This window comes from Dipodomys spectabilis, unplaced genomic scaffold (assembly GCF_019054845.1).
Source record: "Dipodomys spectabilis isolate Male_0828 unplaced genomic scaffold, ASM1905484v1 ptg000030l, whole genome shotgun sequence".
Classification (NCBI taxonomy): Eukaryota; Metazoa; Chordata; class Mammalia; order Rodentia; family Heteromyidae; genus Dipodomys; species Dipodomys spectabilis.
Window position 1 is genome coordinate 7,341,670 of NW_024870707.1, and position 14,655 is coordinate 7,356,324.

The 14,655-nt window shown below is 50.4% G+C and overlaps 1 protein-coding gene across 3 annotated transcripts; it reads left to right on the forward strand.

The window, feature by feature from the left end:
- Window positions 1-12: 12 nt before the first annotated feature.
- On the forward strand, window positions 13-13,337 carry Tkfc (triokinase and FMN cyclase). Of its 3 annotated transcripts, XM_042675865.1 has the most exons (19): window positions 13-85; window positions 418-572; window positions 1,858-1,973; window positions 4,860-5,049; window positions 5,397-5,507; window positions 5,603-5,784; window positions 8,064-8,142; window positions 8,434-8,523; window positions 9,345-9,379; window positions 9,456-9,540; window positions 9,623-9,712; window positions 10,371-10,487; window positions 10,813-10,932; window positions 11,123-11,260; window positions 11,754-11,860; window positions 11,973-12,076; window positions 12,200-12,233; window positions 12,346-12,435; window positions 12,796-13,337. In XM_042675865.1, exons 3-19 carry the CDS (start codon window positions 1,971-1,973, stop codon window positions 12,955-12,957), a joined length of 1,737 nt encoding a protein of 578 aa, XP_042531799.1. In that variant the 5' UTR covers window positions 13-85; window positions 418-572; window positions 1,858-1,970; the 3' UTR covers window positions 12,958-13,337. The 3 variants fall into 3 exon arrangements, with proteins under 3 accessions (XP_042531799.1, XP_042531798.1, XP_042531797.1); XM_042675864.1 differs by lacking the exon at window positions 13-85 and having other exon boundaries at window positions 265-572; XM_042675863.1 differs by lacking the exons at window positions 13-85; window positions 418-572 and having other exon boundaries at window positions 1,575-1,973.
- The last annotated feature ends 1,318 nt before the right edge of the window (window positions 13,338-14,655 follow it).

Consider the following 14,655-nt stretch of genomic DNA (forward strand, 5'->3'; position numbering starts at 1 on the left):
TACCGCCGGAACCTGGAATACCCGGATGAGGGCGAGCCGTTGGAGGGCTTCGTGCGAAGCCGCGAGTGTGGCGGAGCTGGCTGAGGTGTCTGAGGCGGGAAGGCGGGATGGTGACACCGACGTGCGCTACGCGCCCTCAGAGCTTTGGCCGGTGGCCCCCAAACCCTTCCTAACACCCAGTCCCCTTCCATTGTTCCTGGCGCCTTTGAGTCAGTTCCCTTAGGCGGGGCGGGGGGGGGGGGGAATGCCTGCGGAGGCCTGCAGCGGGGTGGCCGGCCTCGGCGCCCCAGCCAGGCTGGAGCCGCGCCACCCTGCCCTCACCTCTTCTTCCACATCCAGCCCGTGCCCTCACCTGGCGTTAGCATAACCACCTCGCCTCACCTGCGGGCCGGGATGCCCACCTGCTTTATTCTGCAGATGTGGAAGGGCCCAGGAAATCGCTTGCCCGGCATTATCTATGCTCGCCTTGCCGGACAAATCCTGAACTTCAACAAAGCCGGAACTCCAGCAAGAACCTTAATGACCCAGGAAGGCATTGCCGTCAGATGTGCCACCTAGGCCGCTTCAGACAGGTTATCCCGGGGAGCAGGAGAGTGGCGGGGACTAGCCCAGATGAGAACTGGGGTTTACAGGAGAATCTGTTTATCTAAGACTCCCTCCAGTAAGTTGAGGTAGAGATAAATACAAAGCCAGGGGGATTGGTGAGTGTGAGTATGAGTGTGCCATGCACATTCACACAGTGACCCCCAACACTCATTTGGTAGAACAGAGCAGTTTGACTTAAACCTCCGATTTCCCACTTTAGAGTCTCTGCTTACCTGGCTTTAGAGCTCTGAATTGCCATCGGAGAAAGGATACAGGTGTTTTGCAGAGAAACTAGACATATTTTCTGCTGAGGCTGGGAAGGTGGCTCAGTGGTAGAGTGCTTGCCTTGCATGCATGAGGCCCTGGGTTCGATTCCTCAGTACCACATAAGCAAAAAGAAAAAAGCCGGAAGTGGTACTGTGGTTCAAGTGGTAGAGCGCTAGCCTTGAGCTGAAGAGCTGAGGGACAACGCCCGGGCCCAGAGTTCAGGCCCCATAACCGGAACCCCTCCCCCCCAAAAAAGACATTTTTTTGCTTTGGGTTGTGTGTGTGTGTGTGTGTGTGTGTGTGTGTGTGTGTGTGTGTGTGTGTGTGCTGGTACTGGGGCTTGAACTCAGCTCATGGACATAATCCTTCAGGTTTTTTTGTTGTTGTTGTTTTTTCTCAGTGCTGGCCCTCTACCATTTGAGCCATAGCTCCAGTTCTGTCTGGCTTCAAACTATAATCCTTAGATCTCAGCCTCCTGAGTAGCTAGGATTACAGGCCTGAGCCACTGACACCCAGACATTGGTTTGGTTCCTGACATGGCATCCAGACAAGGGTTTAAGTCCTGACACTTACGAATATGACTTTGGACAAGTCACTAGACCTCTCTTTCCTAGAAGTAAAATGAAGTCATAAATAGCTAACTCAGTTCTGGTGAGGTGCCAAGGCCAACGGGAGAGGATGTATAAAGATCTTTGCAAGTTTTCCACCCTAAAAGCTGATGTTACTTGTGTAACTTTGTTCCTTGATTATGAGGTGGGTGCTGCTCCTTGGCATAAAGACAGCTCTATGCCCACATGGATCGATCTATCATGTCGCAACCAAGTGTGAGGATGAACCTTGATCAGCCCCATGCTGGTCTCCATCCTAAACCCATGTACTAGAGTTTGGACTTGGATCAAAGTCTGAGGCAGCTCCTTAATGACTAAGGCACTGAAGGCATGATTGTGCCAGTTGGCTGTGGGTGTCAGTTGGCATTAGTAGTTCCTGTCTTTACTACCCCTGCAGGTGCTGCCACTGTCTCCTCTGTGCTCATACCCTGGTAGCACCCCCAGGTTTGTGCACCCTACAGCAGCTCAGTGCAGAAGCGTGAACTTGGCCTGCTTCAGAGGTTCCTCACCATGGTGAGTCCTAAGAGAACCGGAAAGAGGGAGGACTGTGGTCTTAAAGTGGTGGGGATCCCAGCCCTGGACACACTGGGCTTTCTTATGCCCTGACTGGGGAGATGCTGCCACCTCCTGAGGTTTAAAGACATCCTCTCTCAGGGACTGATCCCTGCTTCCCTCCCTTTCCTGTAGGCCACAGATCCCACTCCGCGTTCCTCTAAAACCCCTTTGCCTGGGTCTTGGCTATCCATTGAGATTAGAATATTCATAGTTATTTGCTTTTAAAGCCACTATACCAGTTACAGAAGGAACCAGGAAGAACAATCTGTTCTTGAGACTGGGGCATGTGTGTGGTCTGAGACCACAGTAGAGCTGAGACCATGTCCCTATGGCTTTGCTCCAGACCTGCTCTAAAACTGATCTGAACAAAAGCAAGCCTTGAACAGATCTAGATTCAGATTTCAGTGTGATATTCACCATCTGTGTGACCTTTTCAAGGAAGCATGACCTCTCTGAGCCTCTTTTCCTTCATCTGCAATGTGGTAGATGAAGGTGTCTACCAAGTGTTTGTGAAGTGTTAGAACAGAATCCTAAGGCCCTCCCATAGTGCCTGACTTCCTTTCCTTTTCCATACCCTTAGGTTACTGGTTTCCAGGAATGGCATTAGTCCTCAAGCAAAGCCATCTCTGGCTCTGGTGGCTGAGAATCTTAGGCAAGACATAATCTTAGAGGGTGGTAGTACTGGTGGATGGGCTTGGAGTTAACATAACTTGCAACTTCATTGTATGAGCCGCCATGGTAAACTCTTAAGATCCACATTCTATGAATGCCCTGCTTAGATCAATACTCTGCCATCCTGCAGCTCTCTTCAACTACTCAGAACATGAGGAGGCTAGAACAGAATCAGGCAGACTCATAGACTTGCTGGCTATGTGACTATGGGAACAGTCACTTAACTGTGCCTCCTTCTGCTCCTGGGGCTAATATTTCTTCCATAGAGTTGTTGGAAAGTGAATTGAGACATACTTAAGAGTACTTAGAAACAGATCCAGCTCTTTGTGTCTGCCTGGCAAATGCAGCCAGTTTTCTTACTCTGCTTGCAAGAAGATCTGGGATACTCTCCTCATCCGTAAGCAGATGTGTCCCTGTCCCCTACTGGGCAGAAGAAAGATTGTCAGAGAGACATCAGGGCTGCATTTTTCACAAAGGAGTCAAATTCACCTGCTCAGGAAAGCACTGAGGCAGACAGAAACTTGCTAGGACCTGGCTCAACTGCAGGCCACTAGGTGGCGCATGCCAAGACTTGGCTCAGGGAGGGGGGAGGCTGGGAAGGGATGTGAAGGGTAAACAAAGGAGGAGGCTGCAATGCTTGGTAAGAAATGTACGCATTTTATCCTGCCCATGTAACTGTAACTCCTCTGTACAGTATGTTCACAAATAAAATTAAATTAAATTGAAAAAAAAAAAAAAAAAAGACTTGGCTCAGATGCAGGCCACTAGGTGGCGCTGGACCTCTTAATCAACAGATCTCACTGTCTCCTAGGACAAAGACACGCTACATTCTTAGCCTTAGCACCCATGTTTATCTGGCTTCAACTTTCCAAAGCCTGTTTATAAAAGTAGGTTTTGTTTTTTTTAATGGAGTGGCTTTTATATTATAGGTACAAGCTCTACTGTTATAATTCCCTGTTTTACAAAGCAAGAATTGACCTCAGAGCAGTAGTTTATCTTCAGTGAGTATCTTCAGCTTGTGAGAGGCAGGAGTGGGTCTTGAACTCAAGTCCATGATTTATAGAGCTGAGCTCTCAACCACTCTAGCTTCCATGCAGCTCCTCTCTACCTGCACCTCTGTATCATGTCTGAATGTAACAGGACTGCTCTAGCTCTCTGGCAGTCGGCTCTACTCTCTCTACTTTCCTCCTGTAGCTAGTGAGGCCCTAGTTGACCTGCCAGCCCCTGGTTGCTCAGGTCACACTCATTGTCCTCTGGACCCACCTTACTGCTTCAACCTCCAGTGGCTTAGGTTCCCTTCTGCCTAGAATGTTCTCATCCTGCTCCATAATCTGCTTCCTTTTGCTTGCTTAGCACCTACTCATACTTCACAAAAACTTTTAGGGTTCCTTCAGGAAGAAGAAATCACCTCCTCTGTACCTCCAAGGCACATATATGCTTCTCTCATGTAACCCATGGAAATGATCTTTGTGTTTTCAGAGGGGGCAGGAATAGCATTCCTGTTTGTGTGTACACTGGGCCTGGCCATCAGGACCTTGTATTGGAGGCCCAGCAACAGCATGGGGGAGGGGGGGCGGGGCGTGGAAGGCTGTATAGCCCCTTTGCCTGGCTCAAGAACCTCAGCTGAGACACAGGTCCCAATTCCATTAGTATTTATACTGAGTACTCTAACTTCCCCCATGTTCTTTGTATTGAAACTATTTTGAGGGTTAGACTAAAACCATGGGGTAAAAGGTTTATAAATTAAGCATTGAACTTAAAAAGTCACAAACTAAGTTCGGTGCTGGTGGCTCATACCTGGAATCTTATATACTCAGGAGGCTAAAATCCATGTTCAAAGCCAATCTGGGCAGACAAATCCAGCAGACTTATCTCCAATTTAACCTGCAAAAAGCTGGAAGTGGAGGTGTGGCTCAAGTGGTAAAGTGCCAGCCTTGAGCAATAAAACTAAGGAATACCATCTTGACTTGGAGATTAAGCCATAATCCTGGAACACACACAAAAAAGTAAAGTTGTAGAAACATTCACAGGTAAATGTAGCCCAATGCAAGGCACTGCTTGTCTCTGAGGTTGCTGGGTGGCTATGGAAAGGGACATTTACATTCACAGGCAGGACAGAGTGTTTCTGCTGACTGACCACACTAAGACCTTTCTCTGTGTTCCTCCCCATAGACCTCCAAGAAGCTGGTGAACTCAGTGGTAGACTGTGCTGACGATGCCCTTGCTGGCCTGGTGGCCTGCAACCCCCACCTGCAGCTCCTACAGGGCCACCGGGTGGCTCTCCGCTCTGACCTGGACAGCCTCAAGGGCCGGGTGGCACTGCTGTCAGGTGGAGGTTCTGGCCATGAGCCTGCCCATGCTGGTGAGTGCCCTTGGGTGGAGGTGCGGGGTAAAAGGTACTGAATGAAAAGACTGGGGCTCCTGAAGACTCTCAACACTACCAGGAGGTGCCAGCCAGCCAAAGTGTAGGCCAGAGTTAGGAATGGACCTGGTTCTTCCCCTGCTATAATCTGGGACTCATTATAGCCACTGAGTCTCTGGATCTTGGTTTATATGGCTCTAGAGGTAGAAGTGGGACCAGAGGAGTTGCCCACATGAAGATCTGGGGGACTTCAGCATAAGTACATACACAGTAGGACTAAGCCAGTCATAAACCCCATGCACACAGCCCCCAACCAGCATCATCACCTCTCCCTTCCTCATCTCCAGGTTTCATCGGGAAAGGCATGCTGACAGGGGTTGTTGCTGGAGCCGTGTTTGCCTCCCCAGCTGTGGGCAGTATCCTGGCAGCTATCAGAGCTGTGGCCCAGGCAGGCACAGGTCAGGCCAGCATGTGGGAGGGGAGCTGGAGGGAGGGCACACTGGGAGTGGTTGAAGGCAAGCACTGACAGGGCTCTACTGGTGACTCCCCACAGCGGGGACCCTCCTCATCGTTAAGAACTACACTGGGGACCGCCTCAACTTCGGTTTGGCTCGAGAGCAGGCCCAGGCTGAGGGCATCCCTGTGGAGATGGTGGTCATTGGAGATGACAGTGCCTTCACTGTCCTGAAGAAGACAGGCCGGCGGGGCCTCTGCGGCACAGTGCTTATCCACAAAGTGAGCCTCCCTTGCTGCCCCAGACACTGAGGCTGGTTCAGATTCTCCCTAGGAGAACCCAGTAGTGACCTTTCCAGCGAATCCTTCACCCAGACCCAGCAAGGGCCCACCATCCCCTCAAGCCAGCATTCTCCCAGACTCACCTCCTTTCCTTCCCTCTCCCAAGCCCATGCCCAGTCAGTTGCCCTGTGCCCTGTGCAGGCACTTATCCCTCCATAATGGGATCCTCCTCACATTCTGCCTTCTTGCCTTGCCATGGTACAAGACACATCTATAGCAGCCACCCACCACTGAGCTCCCCTCTCTGCCAGATGCCCTCCTGTCTGGCCAGTGTGCTCTTCCTGTAATGATACTGCTGCTGCTTTTATTTATTTATTTTTTTGGGGGGGGTCCAGTCGTGGGCCTGAACTCTGGGCCTGGGCGCTGTCCCTCAGCTCTTCAGCTCAAGGCTAGCGCTCTACCACTTGAGCTACAGTGCCACTTCTGGCTTTTTTCCTTTTTGCTTATGTGGTGCTGGGGAATCGAACCCAGGGCCTCATGCATACAAGGCAAGCACTCTTACCACTGAGCCACCTTCCTAGCCCTGCTGCTGCTTTTAAAAATATACATCTACCTATACTGAAGAGGCTAAGGCAGGAGGATCATGAGTTCAAGGCTAATTTGAACTACATAGCTAGATCCTGTCCCAAAAATTAAAAAACATATGTGTGGGAGGGTGTGTTTATAGAGAAGGCACACTGGAGTGGGTTGTACATACCCCTGCCTTGTGAAGTTAGGTTGGGCCAGGTGCCCACCATCCTTTTTTTTTGGTCGGTCGTGGGGCTTGAACTCTGGGCCTGGGCACTATCCCTGAGCTCTTCAGCTCAAGGCTCTACCACTTGAGCCACAGTGCCACTTCTGGTTTTCTGGCAGTTACCTTGAGATAAGAGTCTCATGGACTGTCCTTTCCCAGGCTGGCTTTGAACTTTGATCCTCAGATCTCAGCCTCCTGAGTAGCTAGGATTACAGGTGTGAACCACCAGTACCCAGTTCTACCACATTCTTGATCCACCTAGCTTCACCTCCTATGAATCCCAACTTTGTCTTCTGTTCCATTAGCACCAGTCCCTGTGCCCACTGGGCCAGGGCTTTTCTCTTCGGCTTTGCTTATGTCCTAGAAATATATGGCCTAGAAAATCTTTCCCTTAGCCAGCTACTTGTGGCCTGGCTAACTCCTGCCATTCCGTAGAAGCCCTACTCCGATGTCTCCCAGTGAGGCTCTTCCTGATTGCCCCAAGGCCCCAAGCTGGCTGGAATTCTCCCAGTGTTCCCTCAGGTTCCTACTGTGGCCTCTGTGCTACTAGTACTTACCATGACATTCATTTTCAATGTGGTCTATCTGCTTTCCCTCCCAAATTGTCGAGTTCCTTGAAGGCAGGGCCATGGCTCAGCCATCTTTTTTTCTTTTAGCACATACTAGGTACTGTATCAAAGTTGAATGGGCTGGTAAGTGGGTGGATGAATGGATAGATGAACAGTAAAGTGAACCAGTGTATGTATGTATGTATGTGTGTGTGTATGCATGCATGTATGTATGTATGTATGCATGTATGTATGTATGTATACGTATGTGTGTGTGTGTATATTCTAGAAAGAATTCTAGACAGAATTCAGGAAACTTAGCCGGGCACCGGTGGCTCACGCCTATAATCCTAGCTACTAAGGAAGCAGAGATCAGGATCACGGTTCAAAGCCAGCCCAGGCAAGAAAGTCCTTGAGACTCTTATCTCCAATAAACCACCAGAAAACTAGAAGTGTTGCTATGGCTCAAGCGGTAGAGCGCTCGCCTTGAGCTGAAGAGTGCAGGGACGGGACAGCGCCCAAGCCCAAAGTTCAAGCCCCATGACCGACAAAAAAAAAAGAAAGAAAGAAATCAGGAAAGTGCCCACCAACATTTTGTGTGACATTGTACAAGTCACATCTGGGATAGTTTCCCTATTTGTAAAGTCCCTTCCAATTCCAATACATTAGAATCAGGTGGTGAAGTAGTTAGGACATTGAATCCAGGACCTTATGTATGCTAGGCAAACGCTCTACCACTAAGCCACATTTCCAGTTCCAGACTGGAATTCTTGAAGACTGCTAGTAAGTACATTGTGAATAAGAAGAGGACACCTTTCTGTCCTGACTGTGATGGGCCAGGTTGAGTGGTGATCCTGAAATTCTCCCTTGGCCCGCCTTCCTTGACCCTCAATGGTTCAATGACTCCTTCCCTTGGGTACTTCTCTGTGTGGCTGCAGGTGGCAGGTGCCCTTGCTGAGGCAGGTATGGGACTGGAGGAGATCACAAAGCGGGTGAGCGTGGTGGCCAAGGCCATGGGTGAGTGCCAGTCAATGGATGGGGGCTAGGACAAACCCAGGGGCTAGCAGCAGAGTCCTGTCTACTGTTTGGGGGAAGTGGGAAGGGCTTCCCTAGGGGCTCAGGGAAGGTATCCTTGGGGGAATGCCCCAGGACCTAGTGACTAGATTCCAGAACCTGCTTTTTCCTCTCATCACTGAGATGAAGAGTCCAGCACATTTGCTCAGAGAAGAGGATGCCTGAGACCAGGGCTTCTGAGACTCATCCTGATGCCGGATACAAAGAAGCCATCCCATTTCTCATTTGTCCTAGGTACCCTGGGGGTGAGCTTATCCTCCTGCAGTGTCCCAGGCTCCAAACCCACCTTTGAGCTCGCAGCAGATGAGGTGGAGCTGGGCTTAGGTAAGTCTGTGGGCACTCTGGTCCCAGCATCATGCTCCTCTGCTTTGGGTATTGCCAACCTCTAGTTTCTGGAGTCATCTACCCACAGGTCCTCTCTGCTGGTCTGGAGTTGTTCTGTAGGTGGTCTGAAGCTCCTAAGTAGGCATTTGAGGCCAGGATGGCCCTGATTGATTTTTACCTGCTTTGCTGTCCACATCCAGGGCTCTGGCTACATGGATCTCTGTGTACCACCCACTCACCTTTACTCATACCATTCCAGTTCCTACAACACGTGCCCAGATGGAGCTGGTTTGGCAAAGGCCATTAAAGGCCACCCATGCTGTAACTTCAAGGCTTTCCTCCATCCTCTCACCCCCCTCCTTTCTTGTCAGTACTAGGGCTTGAATTCAGGTTCTAAGCACTGTCCCTGATATTTTTCATTCAAGGTTAGTGCTCAACCACCTCTACTTCCAGCTTTTTGCTGGTTAATTGGAGCTAAAAGTCTCATGGACTTTACTACCTGGTCTGGCTTCAAACCACAATCTTCAGATCTCTGCCTTCTGAGTAGCTAGAATTGCAGGTGTGAGCTACCATGTTTCTAAAATCATGCCCATTAGCCTCCCAGGCCTTGCTGTGACTGCCTGTAGTTAAAGCTACTTCAGTTCCTGGCAATCTTCACCACCATGCTATGAACTCCCAGAGAATAGAGACTATGTTATTCATTATTCTGTCCCTCATCCCCCATATTCACAGTGCCTGGCTTAGTGCCAAGCACCTGGTAAGCCCATGACAGAAAAGCTCCAGATCCTGAGGTGGTAAGCAGTGACTGCATCTCTCCACAGGAATCCATGGGGAAGCTGGTGTGCGCCGGATAAAGGTAGGTGGACTCCCTGCCCAGCCTGGCCCAAGGCCAAGGCATCCCAATGCAGCTCACCCCTGACTCACTTTGACAGATGGCACCTGCTGATGAGATTGTCACACTCATACTCAACCACATGACAGATACCTCCAGTGCATCCCATGTGTCAGTGCCACCAGGTGAGTAGCCACTATCCCCCTCTCTCAGCCTGTTGTATCCCTCTGGATAGAGAGCACCCAAACATCTCCCATCTATCTATAGGATCCTCTGTGGTGCTAATGGTTAACAACCTGGGTGGCCTGTCTTTCCTGGAGCTGGGCATCATAGCTGATGCTGCTGTGCGCGCTCTGGGTGAGTCCATCCTGGGAGGGGACCCTCCAGCCCTTTACAACTGGACATAAGAAAGGCAGCTAAGGGGGTAGGGAAGGTGGCTCCGTGGTCAAGTGCTTGTCTTGCATGCATGAGGCCCTGGGTTCGATTCCTCAGCACCACATAAACAGAAAAGGCCGAAATGGCTCAAGTGGTAGAGTGCTAGCCTTGAGCTGAAGAGCTGAGGGACAGAGAGCTAGCCCCACGACTGACCAAAAAAAAAAAAAGGCAGCTAAGGTAGGGTCTCATGATGGATCAGAACATGTTCTGTGCACTCACACAGGCTTGAGTTAAATCACTGCTTTTGCCACTTAATTGCTGTTTTGTTGTCTATATTGAGAGTAATTATAGTTCCTACTTTATCAGGTGGTTGGGATTCAATGAGATTAAATATACACAAGACATCTGAAACTTATAATTACTTACCTGTCCCTCAAGAGGGGACCCCTCCAGGGAATGTGGTGATTTGAGCTAGCACTGAAGGATTTACTAAAGGAATCAGACCATCTCCCTACTGACCTCAGCCTCAGCCTCCAGGGCCCTGTGCTTCTATTATTCTGTTTGCATGGGATGCTCTGGGATAGGGGTTGGGGAAGAGTGTCCATCCCTCTTCCACAGACTCCCATGCTTGACATTACAGAGGGCCGTGGGGTAAAGGTAGCCCGGGCCCTGGTGGGCACCTTCATGTCAGCACTGGAGATGCCTGGTGTTTCTCTCACACTCCTGCTGGTGGATGAGCCCCTCCTGAAACTGATAGGTGAGACCTGAGTCATCCACACCACAAGGCTCCTTGTCACAGGCCCCATCAGGCCTGACCATGACAACCAGGTTCTTGACCTGAGATGATGCCCCTTCTGGCTTCCTTAGCCCATCTCCAGCCTTCTCTTGACTGAAGGACCCTTCTTACATCTTCCAGATCCTTCCCTGGGGACACTCCCCACAATCCCTTTCATGCAGTAGATAATTGGGTCCTACTTGTTGAGGTGAACTCCCTTCCCAGGGTCAGGTGGGGAGCCCAGGGTCCTCTTGGTCCCTGGCTAGCCAGCCATGTCTGAGAGAGTATCTGTGACACCTATGTCTAGATGCTGAAACCAATGCAGCAGCCTGGCCTAATGTGGCCAAGATCTCCGTGACGGGGCGGAAGAGGAGCCGGGCAGCCCCCATTGAGCCCCAGGAGGCCCCTGATTCCACTGGGGCAAGAGGTACCAGGTCCTGGTATTGTGGGAGGGGCAGGAAATCCTCAGTGGATTAGAGCTTTGGCTTGACCTCCATTGGGTATGGAAGTGAGCCATGGAGTATCTGGGAGCTTTGGCATCCATACACCTATCACACCAGTCGAGTGCAGCTGTGAGAAGGGACAGGAAGACCCCTGCCCACATCCTGCTTTTCTAGGTGTAGCCTCAAAGCAGATGGAGCTTGTGTTGGAGCGAGTGTGTACCACCCTCCTGGGCCTGGAGGAACACCTGAATGCCCTGGACCGGGCTGCCGGTGATGGGGACTGTGGCACCACCCATAGTCGAGCTGCCAAAGGTTGGTGTCTGGACCCCTGGAGTTCCAGGAGGGGCTAGGATGAAACACAGTTTTAGATTTGGGAATTTCATGGAATAATTTCCACAATATTTAGGGTGTTGCTATAGGGTCATGCCCTCTTCCTTTGCTAAGTGAGATCAATCACAGAACCCTTTCACCAGTTAGCTAAAAGACATGTGCTTTTCACACTACATGTGAGAGAGATCTGAGAAGAAAATAGAATCTTCCCCCGTGGACTATAATTTATGATCAGTCATCATTTTTCTCAGCTGGCCCATCCCAATGAAAAGCTCTTAATTGTCCAGAGCTGTTCATTCAAGACAAATGTATTTACTGACCATCTAAGCCAGACATTCGTCTCTGTGGTTACAGAGTGAGCAAAACAAGCGGGAATCACTGCCTTAGTGAATACGATTGATCAGTAAATCACATAGGATGTTAGTGGAAATGAAGAAGAATACCTTTGATGTCTGCTATTGTTCTCTACCTATAGCTATCCAAGGATGGCTAAAGGAGTGCCCTCCTCCTGCCAGCCCTGCCCAGCTCCTCTCCAAGTTGTCTGTTTTGCTGCTAGAGAAGATGGGAGGCTCATCGGGCGCGGTAAGTGCCAATAGCCTCCAGGGAGGAAGGGCTGACAGGGCGACTGTCAGTTTGGCTGAAGCCCAGGCCAGCTACTTGTACAAGCGCAGTTTTCTGGCCCTCTGCCTCTCAGCTCTATGGCCTGTTCCTGACCGCAGCTGCTCAGCCCCTCAAGACCAAGACTGACCTCCCAGCTTGGTCAGCTGCCATGGATGCCGGCCTGGAGGCCATGCAGAAGTAAGCCAGAGCCCTGAGCCTTAGATGGGGGTGTGCTGAGAGAGGTGGCTGGTGGATCTCATCTGTTCCCACATGTAGAGTCACCCCTTACACTGAGCCTTGTTTACTGTCTTCCTCTGCCAGGTATGGAAAGGCTGCACCAGGGGACAGAACTATGGTGTGTATTCAGGCTGTGGCTGTCCCTTTCTCCTTTTGAGCCTGCAATCACTTGAAGGCCACTCTCAGAGGCAGGGCCTCTCCTCAACCACTCTTTCCCTCACCCTGTCTAGCTGGATTCTCTATGGGCAGCAGGACAGGAGCTCCAAGCTTGGAAGAGCCCAGGGGCTGATCTCCTCCCAGTTCTGACCAAAGCAGTCAAGGTGAGTAGGGATAGCCTGGCCACCCAGGCAGATAGCTTAGAGCCAGCAGGCTCCCATCTCCATGTAACCATGAGCAAGTTAATGGTCTTCCTGCACCTCCCTTTTGTCTATAAAATAGATGTAAGTGCTTGTCTGAGCAGAGGTCATGCAGCTCAGGAAACACCTTGAGCGCAGCAGCGTGCTGAGACATAGCAGCACCTCAGTAAATGTCTCTTTCCCTGCTACAAGCAGCTGAGAGGTGATTTTCCACTCAGTGATGGTACAAAGGAGTGCTTGCAGGGTGAGGAAAGGGGGTTCAAGTTCAGACCACGTTGCATGCAGCCTGGTGGCCTGTCTTTGAGACTGCCTATATTACCTCAGAGTGCAGAAGCAGCAGCGGAGGCTACTAAGAACATGGAAGCTGGAGCTGGGAGAGCCAGTTATATCACCTCAGCAAAGCTGGACCAGCCAGACCCTGGGGCAGTGGCTGCCGCTGCTATTCTCCGAGCCATCCTGGAGGTCTTACAGAATCGGGCAGCATGATTGCCTCCCTCAGTCTCAGCCCTCTCTCAATGATGTGCAAAGGTGTCTGTTATCAGCTCCTCTGCCTTCCAATGGTCACCTTCCCCCTCTCTCCCTCTCTTGTCCCTGGGCCTATCCTTTGAGTCCAGCAGGAAATCCTCAAAAGTTCAGAACTGGTTCCCACAGGCAGCACTGGACTGGCCTGGGCCACTTGCCTCCCAGCACTGTCTTCTCTTTCCTCAGGGAGGGTAGAGTTATAGGTCCCACCCAGCTCCAGCCAGCACTGGGCATCAGTGATAAGACATTTCCCCTGAAGACTCCAACCCTCTCTCTCTGCAAGGCCTTCTATACCTCAACCCAAGTGAGCATGGAAGGAAAGCTAATAAAATGTATTGAAGCCATAAAATTGCTGCTGCTCTGTGGAAACCTTTGCCCTGGCTCTGGGGATCAAGACCCAATCCTACCAGGTAGCTCCTCACCTGGGTCCGAGGCAGGCTCTGCTCAGCGAGGTTGGTTCACTGAAGCCCTGTCCCTATCTTTCCAGACTTACACGCTATCAGGTACATGTGGGAATGCTAGAAAAGCTGCTCAGCACCAGAAGGAAAAGAAATCCCCACCTTTCAAGACAGCTTAGATTAGAACCAGCCACGTAAGCCCCCAGGTCTCTTTCTAGAAATCACTGACAGCCCTGGGCAAACAGGAGGGGCTGCCTAGTAGAAACACCCAGGACACACCTGTCATGTCCTCAGCACAGAAACAGCTCAAGGCACTGGCCATCACTTGGAATCTGGTGTTTCTTTAAACCAGCTACAAGAGTTCAGGCCCCTATGTAGCCTCCTGAGATCTGTCAGTCAGCTTGATAACCATCTCTCAGGCATAGGAAAGGGTTCAGATAAGCTGACCAAGGTAAGGACCATTGGTCAGACTGCCCATCACTGGTGTCAGCATCTTTTCCTCTTGTGGGTGACCACCACCACATGAATCATAGCTGGTCACATTTGGAAAGTTACCCTCACCACCTCTTTTGTCCAAATTTGGCTGTGGGCTCTGTGGGCTTCTCTGCCTAGGATTTATTATTACTCTTTTACTTTTTAGTGCCCAAACTGAGGCTTGAACTCAGAAGGAACCTGGATGCTGTCCCTTTTTTACTCAAGGCTGGTGCTCTACCACTTGAGCCACAGCTCCATTCCTTGCTTTTTGCTGTTTAACTAGTAATACAAATCATAGACTTTTCCTGCCTAGGCTGACTTCAAAGTGTTATCTTCAGATCTCAGTCTCCTGAGTAGCTAGGATTATGGGCATGAGACAGTGGCACCAGGCTCTTCCCACAGTTTCTTGTCCATCAACTTCACCACGGGTCTCTGATGATAAACATAGTTGTCACTGTGCTCAGGGATATGTGTCCAAAACTGGGAAGCAGACGGGCTTCAGAGTGGCCAGAGATCCAAACTGGCTGGGTGACCTAAAGCCAGTCACTTGTCCTTTTTGAATTTTGTCTAGATTATAAAAACATTTCTTTCCCCATGAGATGAGCAAATGCCCCCAAAGTCAATAACCATTAAGGACACCCCCCATACATGAATCACCTGCAGTTCCATGAAGACAATTGTGCATTCTTACAGTACCCGCTACTTTGCTTTTACAAGTGGCCCCAGCACTCAGTTAACCACTGTCATTTCATCCCAGGCTTTTGTTCTGCTTTGTGTCCTACTAAAATTT

Bases quoted from the DNA above. Each gene is read 5' to 3' on its own strand.
- Tkfc (XM_042675865.1), top strand. The intron at 8,143-8,433 runs GTGAGTGCCAGT...CATTTGTCCTAG, and splicing joins CGTGGTGGCCAAGGCCATGG to GTACCCTGGGGGTGAGCTTA. The intron at 12,234-12,345 runs GTGTGTATTCAG...CACCCTGTCTAG, and splicing joins CACCAGGGGACAGAACTATG to CTGGATTCTCTATGGGCAGC.